The 9,198-nt window shown below is 39.1% G+C and overlaps 1 protein-coding gene across 1 annotated transcript; it reads left to right on the top strand.

Moving 5' to 3' along the window:
* The first annotated feature begins 7,139 nt into the window (after positions 1-7,139).
* Positions 7,140-7,865, top strand: LOC125194896 (uncharacterized). Its single transcript, XM_048093111.2, has one exon. It carries the CDS (start codon positions 7,140-7,142, stop codon positions 7,863-7,865), a length of 726 nt encoding a protein of 241 aa, XP_047949068.2.
* The last annotated feature ends 1,333 nt before the right edge of the window (positions 7,866-9,198 follow it).

Raw genomic sequence — 9,198 nt, 5'->3', positions numbered from 1 at the left:
GGACCCCATGGAACTTTGGGCTTGGTGAATTAAAGCTTTGGGCTGATTTAATTCTAGCCCCAGATCCTGTGTGAAGGCCCAATCCTTATTGTGGCCCGTTATTTACCTGGGAGGAACCGATTGCTGCTGCGTGGCAACTCCACGAGGATCGTGCTCCTAAGCCGTTGGACCTGGAGCTGTGTTTGTTGTGTGAGATAAGTCTTGAGACTTCTCTCATTCCAATCTATCCTATTCACTCTCTCTCTGTCAGACGCTTGCGCTCCTCCTTCTCTCTTGAATTTTATCTCTCTCTCATCTCTGATCTTCGCCGATCTTCATCTCCGGTAACTTCTTATCTCTGGTTAAGTGAGCGAAGAGTGTAGATCCTTCAAATTCTGTGTTGATAGATCGGTTAGCCATAGATTGAACGGTTGAGTTTGAATCTGGCGTTTGGGTGAAGATCTTCGGGCGATTCCTTGTGAGTTGAGAGATCTGTGACCACTAGTTCTTTCAGAGATGGTTCTGAGTTGTGACTGAACATCGTGTGAGAGGTGGCCGGTGCGAAGTAGCAATCTGTAGACTCCTAGGGTTTGGGGTCTGGTTTGTCTCGCAGTGTTCCCTTGTGACTTGTTGGTGAAGATAGAGGAGGTTCTTGGCCCTATGCAGTTGCTTGTGCGACGTGAGCCATAGTCCCTCGGTTTCCTCACTTGTGCTTGAATTACTCTCTTGGTTTAGATCCCTTAGGATCTGATTTCTTGTGTTATTAATCAATCTACTTAGTGTGCAGGTTAAGTTCCAGAGGAATAGCCATGAGTCCAGATGCGGTCAAGTGTGTGGACTAGAGCTAGGGTTCCATCTATAACTTGTAGCATTTGTTAGATTGTGTAGTCTTGTAATTCCAATTGTACCTTGGCTTGTAACTCCGAGATTAGCCATCTCGGACCAATCCTAATAAAGAGGTTTCGGTAATTAGTGAATCCCGAGTGATCTGATCCCTATAGTGGTATCAGAGCCACGGGGGGATCACTTGGGCCCGCCGTGTCGCAAAATTAAGGAGTTTTGCTCTTCAGAGTAAAGCTCGGCCTCCGGTATAGGCCCTGAGGTAAGACGAATATTCATTAATGAAGGATATTCGCTATGGAAAATTGGCTAATCTCTAAAACTCTTACTGCTTTCTAGTTTAGGGGTGGGCAGTTGTTGCTGGTAGTTGTCGCTTGCCGCGTCTTTAGGCTATCTGCTCTTGTTTTCTTGTATAGGTCTTCTAGGATTTACTGCTTTCCAAGGTGCCTTACTGCTTTCTATTCTTTCGCTGTGGTGTGCTTTGGTGTGTTTTAAGTGTTGGCATTTAGTGTGTTCTGGAAGTTGTACTACTTGTAAGAGAAAATTACCCATCCACCAAGTGCTGTTCCAAACTGCCTAGAGTAACCCCCTGCGCCCTCATTCAGTGAGTGCTTGTGAACTGGGAAATCCTCTAGCCAGGGTACTCGTGACAGATAGGGAGGATCTCTGTATTTGAACTGTGTACATTCTTGGACACATTTTGGGCTAACCATCTGTGTGTGCATGCTTGTGTGATCTTGACTGATTACTTGCATCTGTGGAGTCCTAGTTTAGCAAATCCCTACAATCTTTGATTTCTTGGTAAGTCTCTGTGTCTCTGTGGCTTTTAAGCTCACCAATTGTGTGTGCAGGGTTCTGTGTTGTGCCTTAAGTGTGTTTCTTTTCTTTTTCCTATGTGTGTTGCAAAAATCCTTTTGTTTTCAAATGGCTGCTCCAGTTGTTGGGATTACTCCCTTCAATGGTAAAAATGATTTTTTTAGCATTTTGAAGCAAAAGACTGTTAGAGTTTGTATACTAAAAATCACGTTTCGAGTGATTGAATACTATAAAACTCTTATTTTATTTTCCAATGAATAAAACAGATTATTTTTGTCATAATGTTGTTATGTTTTACATTTAATGGATGTTAATGCATGTTTAAATGTATAAGTTAACTTAACAAAGTCTAAGTCTTTGTTTTAGTACACCGGTTGTGGGCGGCGTCCACTTTAAGGTAACACGGTCAGTTCTAAACAAAGAAAAAGATGAATTTCACAACCTAGTTGGAATTTGACTATCCATCGAGAAAGGTTGCAATGTCAGTCTGCATATTTCTAAGCCTTACTGAAATAAGATGACATTGGTGTGGTATAGCACTGAACGGATCTAACAGCAAGACTTGTACTTATGCTATCTACTGAAAGGCGAGGTCTTGATAAATATTTGTTTCTTAATCAATGTAGGTTAGCATTGAGCATACGGTATTGATTATGCATTACTTTGACTTATCAAATGGTGCGGGTTTTTCGTAACCCAATGATCCTGATATATTGGGTAGTGGTGATCAATATCTAGCGGTGCTAGGATTGCTATTATATTGAATCGTGCGCGAGCTGAGTCTCGTTTGATAATGTCCTCAAGAGGAGCGCGAAACAAGGTTTTATTATTCGGAACCTAGCTAGTTGGAGTTTGATTACTCTATGAATAATAAATGAGCGTTTCATGCTAAGTCCACTCTTGGAATTAATAAGAAGTTAATTAATTAAGTCCATAGCAGATATTAATTAATTAATGGACATTTTTATCTTAAGCGCGGGAAATGAAAGTTAAACAGGAAACCCGGATTACTTATAATTTCGGATTTGGATGGGGAGAGTTCAATATTACTTCTGTAGTGGTTGCTCGTAATATTCCAATTATAACTTATATTAAATTGTGGGTTCAATTTAATTAGTAAAAAGTAAATTGGATGAGCCCATATCCAAAACCTTCCATAGATCCCTGTCTGGGCCCAAAAGGAACTTAATATAAATAGGAGAATAAAGGAGACAGAATGATCACAATTTTATACTTAAAATTTTCGAAAATTTCGACTCCCTCTAGCTGAAGAGAATTTCGAATTCTACTCCTATTCCCAAAAGTATTTCTTCTGTCTTCTTTATTTAAGTCCTAGTATTCTGGTGAGATCAGCCCACACTGATATCGGAGTACAGTTCGGGAACCAGAGAGAAGATTTGTGGTTTAGTATTCAAAGCGTCACGTGGAGAAGCAGCTAGCCATCTTCAATTCTTTGGAGAATTAATAAGGTATTTTTCTGGTCCGTAGAAAAGCATGTTTTAGGTTTCAATATTCTTAAAGCATGATTAATTCAAGTTATGAGCATGATACATGTAAGAATTACGCGAATAGATTTTGTCTAAATAATCTGCTAAATAGATCTGATTATTATGTGATTTATTGGTGTGATTAATAATTGTTAAATTATGTTAATCCATGCAACACCGCTTCCGCTGCCAGTTCCATCAATTGGTTTCAGAGCCAGTCTTTGGCTCTGATTATTTGGATTTAAATTTCGCGAATTTCATGTATGCATGTGTTATTTGATTTCGAAGCATGTTCTTGTTTTTTTATATGCATGATGAACTCAAGAACATTCGAATCATAGAACTTGAACTATTCGAACACATGAGATGTGCGATTCGTCGGCGCTTGCGCCGGGACTGACCTTTGGGTGGGCAAAGCTTGTCAGAATCAAAAGGACTTAATTAGAGAAGAAGACAAAATTCCAGTTCTGCAGAGAACTGAAAAAAATCACGTTCAATCTGGAGAGAGGAACAATTAAAATGAATTAATTAATTTGTCTTCTCCCTAATCTCCTTTATATATAGAGTTATGATGGGCCAGATTAGGGATCCATGGAGGTCGGACTTTGGTCAAACCTGTTGGACTTTTACTAATTAAATTGAGCCCCAATTTAATACAAGCCCAAATTACGAGTAATCCGGGCTTTACCTTTTTAATTTTTTATTTCTCGTGTTTAAGGTATAAATATCTGATGGTCTCAGGTTTTCGGTGTTGTGTTTATTAAATTCAGGGTGCGTCCAACTAATCAGGATAAAAATCCCAACCTAGTTGAGTCGTTGGCACGACGACCGGAACCTGGTATCAAATAAATTCCTCAACTCACTTCTACTGGCTAGTATAGTGGAGGTAAGGGTCGAATCCCACAGAGATGGACACGTTCGGATAATTGCGGTAAATCTGAGAGGTTTGGTTAGCTACCACGCTTTGGGTTGAGATTCTACCTAGACGGAAATTAAAGATGGTACTCTACTGAATAGTGGGCGTGAAAGTGACTGGCATGTGGGTGTGTTCGTGAAAATAGAGGACAATATATCTCAGAGACATGTGGAAAGTAGACAGTTACTAAATGAGGAAATATAGAACAGCAGGTTATATTTGGTGGCTGGGTGGCAACTCTGACAGGTTTGGAGGGTACAAACTTAAAGTAAAGGACAAAAGTAAAAAGTAACTAAAAAGCAAAAGTAGTCCAAAGCAAAAGTGGATTGTGATGTTTTCTTCCTCAACAAGTATCAACAGAAATTACATGAACACAAACTCCATGGATGAACACAGATTCTCAACTTCAAACACAAGATCCATCAAAAGGCTTAAACTTAAAGATTAATGGCTAAAACTGCAGATTACTCCTACTGGCTAACATGCAAGGTGGTAATGACAATGCGCAATAAGAAACTCATCCATGAAAACTTAAATTGAAACATGAAACTTGAAATTTCGATTAACAACTCCAGATTTAGCCTACTCAAGCGGAAACTTGCGCAAACACTTTGAAAATGAAAGCGATAACTAGATCTAACTTCCCTAGGCAGAATGAAGCAGATTCAAACCAATGAGAGATGCAATAAACAAACTTCATAATTGAAACGTTTGGATCTTAACGAAATACTTCAAAAGGCAACAAGATTTAAGTTTGCAACAGATCCAACGAAGAAAGTTAGTAAAAATTAAACTAGGAAAACTATTAAAGATTGTTTATGCCACTCCAGGCGATGAAACTGCTACTGCTATGAAACAGACTGGCTGGAACGGTGGATGATGACTCTTCGATTTACGTCTGGACTTCAGGTGACCATGGTTGTGGCGAGGAACGAGAAGAATGTGGATAATGCTGAAGGAACTGATCTTCGAGAGAGAATTCTAACTAAGTATAGTGGTTGAACTTTCGAACTCGGAACTCTTTCTCTCTCTCCAAGTGGCTTCTTTTATAGGGAGGCTTGCCCTTGCTTTTAGGGTAGACTTCCTTCGCGAATTGACTTTTCTGCCCTTGTTTATGGTTGATCATCCCAGCTATCCTTCTTCTCCATCTCGAGCCTTTTCTCTGGCATGCATCCTGGTATGTATTGCACCCTTCTAGCGCTCTTTTCACTTGCGTCTTCCGAACCATCTCCCACTGACAAGGACCCCTTTATCCTGCACACTTAAACAACTATTTTGCAGATAATACATGCAAATCACGACATACTGACCAGTAACCAAGTCTTAGAATACGACTTATCAATATCCATTAATTAATTTAAGGCTGCTATTTGACTTTAATTAATTAATATATTTTTTCAAGAGTTGTCTAGTTCAAAACCTTTATTTATTATTCTGGAATAAATTCCAACCGGTTGAGTTTCTGAATAATAAAACCTTTTTCGAACACCTCTTGAGGATATTATCAAACTGGACTCACACAACACACAATTCATTGCAATAACAATACTAGCACCTCTAGACATTGATCACCACTACCCAAGATATCAGGATTCTTGGATTGCGAAAAATCTGCACCATTTGATAAATCAAAGTAGTGCATAATCAACATCGTATGGTCAATGTTATATCAACAATGATTAAGAAATAACAATCACCGAGACCTCGTCTTTCAGTAAATAGCAAGAAAGACTTATCTCAACTGTTAGATCCTTCAGTGTTATACCACACCAGTGTCGTTTGTTTCCTAAGGTAAGGAAACATGCGGACTGACATTGCAACCTTTTACGATAGGTAGCCAAAGCCTATCTAGGTTGTGAAATTCTGTTTCTCTTCTACAAAGGACCGACTGCATCACCTTTTTTGAACATCGTTCACGATCAGTCTACTATGCAGAAGAATCAGACTTGTTTGCTTCTTATACATTTAAATGTTTGAAAAACATCTTATAAATGCACAAGCAAACACCAATGCGATAAAATTACTTCTTCTCGCCTTGTTGAAAAAGGCTTTATATGGTTTGAAGCAATCTCCTAGATAGTGGAACATCAAATTTAACACTTGTATGCAGAACTTAGGCTTTGTTAGGAGCACCTTAGATGTTCTTGTGTTTCTATTGCTTTATGTGGATGATCTGCTGATCACGGGACCATGTTTAAAGTCTATTAAGTCTGTGCAAACTGCTCTGTGTGTGAACTTTGATATGAAGGACTTGGGTGATGCTCAGAAAATATTAGGGATCAATATTTTCAGGGATAGAAAGAAGTCTATCCTGGTGCTTCACCAAGAACCTTAAGTGCACAAGATTCTTCAAAATATGGTTGCTGCTAAAACTGCTTCTGTTCCTTTAGCTGCACATTTTTTTAATGAGTAAAGATCTTTGTCCCAAGTCTAATGTTGATATTGCTGCCATGAAAAAGATGTACTTAATGGTCAGTAATAGACCTGATATTGCTTATGTTGTCTCTGTGCTTAGTAGATACTCCCTCCGTCCAGCAATAGTAGTCCCATTTCTCCAAGGCACGGGTTTTAAGAAAGTTTTGGAGTGTGTAATAAATGGTGTGTGATAGTGGAATTTGGGACCCACCTCAATTGTGTTAAAATATTTTCTTCCATGTTGGAAGTTTTATTGGTATGAGATGAAGGTGCCAAATTTGGCTTATTCTACCAAAACTAAAGAAGCTGCCAAATTTTTTTTTGGAGTTTTTATGTCTTGAGTTTCACGGACAGAAAGAAAGAAAGAAAAACTGAATTTAAAAATTACACAAACATTAACAAAATGCTTTCAAATGCTAATTCATCACATTCATTTCAAATCTGTTCAAAATACACTTCCAAAAGTGCTAAAAATACAAGGAGGGAACTGAAATGTTCAAATTTCCCTCTACAAAAAGTTTGAGGGAAATTTAAATTCCAAAAAGTACAACTCCAAACATCAGCTATAAATACACCACCTACACTCATTTAAGACACTCTTACCAACCCCAAAATCTGAGAAACTCAAAAAAAAACTCCCTTAGTTCATGTAAATTTAAATCCCTCAGAGAAATTTCATCATAGGGATGGATAATGGGCAGAGGCAAACCAAACACTTGAACAGCAACATCAAGAACAATGTGGTGCAGTTTCTACTCAAGCACAGCCATGATGGAGTACTTGCAAGAGGGGCTGTAATGGAGGCAGCAGAGACATTTGAGGTCAGTAGGAAGATCGTGTACAGGCTATGGAAGGCAGCCAAGGAGCAGATGCAAAGGGGAGAACCTGCAAGCATGGAAGGAAAGATTAAAGGATACACACATGCTAACATATTACAACTTGATGAAGAAAAGGTTAGAAACTTATCTATTCTTGAGAGAGCTTCATTGAGAACAATGGCTGTAAAATTGAATGTTAGCAAGAGTACAGTAGGTGTATGGGTGAAGCAAGGTAAATTAAGGCCACATACGAATGCAATCAAACCTGCCCTCACCAATATGAATAAGCTAGCAAGAGTTAGATGGAGTCTTAGTCAACTTCAGCCACAAATTACTCAAGGTAGAGTTCAATATCAGAGCATGCAAAATGTAGTGCATATAGATGAAAAATGGTTCTATATGACCAAGGCATCAGACAGGTACTACCTCTTGCCGGATGAGGATGATCCATATAGATCATGCAAATCCAAGAGATTCATCACCAAAGTTATGTTTATGTGTGCTGTCAGTAGACCACATTTTGGTATGGATGGGCAGGCAACTTATGATGGTAAGGTGGGAATATTTCCCTTCACTGAAGTACTGCCAGCATAGAGGAAGTCAAAGAACAGGCCCAGAGGGACCATGGAAACCAAGCCATTACATTCAGTCACAAAGGAAGTGATGAGAGACTGCCTTATCAACAAGGTATGCAACTTTTTCCATTCTATCAGATCTTAAAAACTCAACAAAGATCATCATTTAGCTATGTTATTGTTATTCATGCTAGTTTATACCTGCAATTAAGGCCAAGTGGCCAATTTGGGCAAGCAAAGACATCTACATTCAGCAAGATAATGCAACCCCACACATAACAGCTATGGATCCAGAATTTCAGGCTTTTGCCAACTCAGATGGATTTAAAATCCAACTGATTTGTCAACCACCTAATTCCCCTGACAGTAACATCTTAGACTTGGGATTTTTTAGAGCAATTCAGTCACTGTAGTATGAGAAACCATGCAGCACTGCGGATGAACTTGTGGGGAATGTGTATAGCTCTTTTGCAGAGCTTTCACCACAAACTCTCAATAAATTTTTCCTAAGCTTGCAGGCTTGCCTCACTGAAATCCTACAGTGCAGGGGTGGAAATGGCTACAAAGTTCCTCACATCAACAAGGATAGGCTACAAAGAACTGTTGGATAGCCTAAAGTGCTGGAAGTGGAGGAGGATCTTGTGAGAGAGGTGCTGCATTACTTACAAATGCCAGAGAACAATGATGGGTCAATGTATGATATTGGCCCTCTGTCAAATGCATTTGGCTTCTAAGTAAGCCAAAGTGATGGTTATGAAATAGGGTGGACTGATCTTTTTGGTGTGCTGGTCAGGCCATAGTGTTTATGGAATAGGGTAGTCTGATTTTTTTGGTGTGTTGGTCAGCCCCTATTATTTTTTGGGTTAGGGTCTGATGTTATTGTTTTTTTGGTGTATAGAAATAGTGCAAACCTAATGTGATGCACAAATGCAGGATGATGCTATAAGACCCTCAGAAAAATTTCATCATAGGGAATGGACACAAGCCTCCAAACCTAATCAAGGGGTGGCTTTTCACACAATATAAGCACCACAATTCACCACAGCACCACCCAACAACAAATTGCAGCAAGTATAGCAACAATAAACCATCATAAACATCCCTCAGAAAATTTTCAGCATAGGGAACCAATAAAAGCCTCCAAACCTAATCAAGGGGTGGCTTTTCACACAATATAAGCACCACAATTCACCACAGCACCACCCAACAACAAATTGCAGCAAGTATAGCAACAATAAACCATCATAAACATCCCTCAGAGCCATTCAGCATACAAATAAGCACCACAATTGGATTAATCAGCCAAACATCAGGAATTTCAGCATATAGCAGTAGAATGCACAAATTCCAGC

Source organism: Salvia hispanica, chromosome 4 (assembly GCF_029641045.1).
Source record: "Salvia hispanica isolate PSC_SH4W2 chromosome 4, Shi_PSC_v1, whole genome shotgun sequence".
NCBI lineage: Eukaryota > Viridiplantae > Streptophyta > Magnoliopsida > Lamiales > Lamiaceae > Salvia > Salvia hispanica.
Note: the sequence above shows the minus strand (reverse complement) of the source record. Positions and strands in the feature narration are given on the sequence as shown.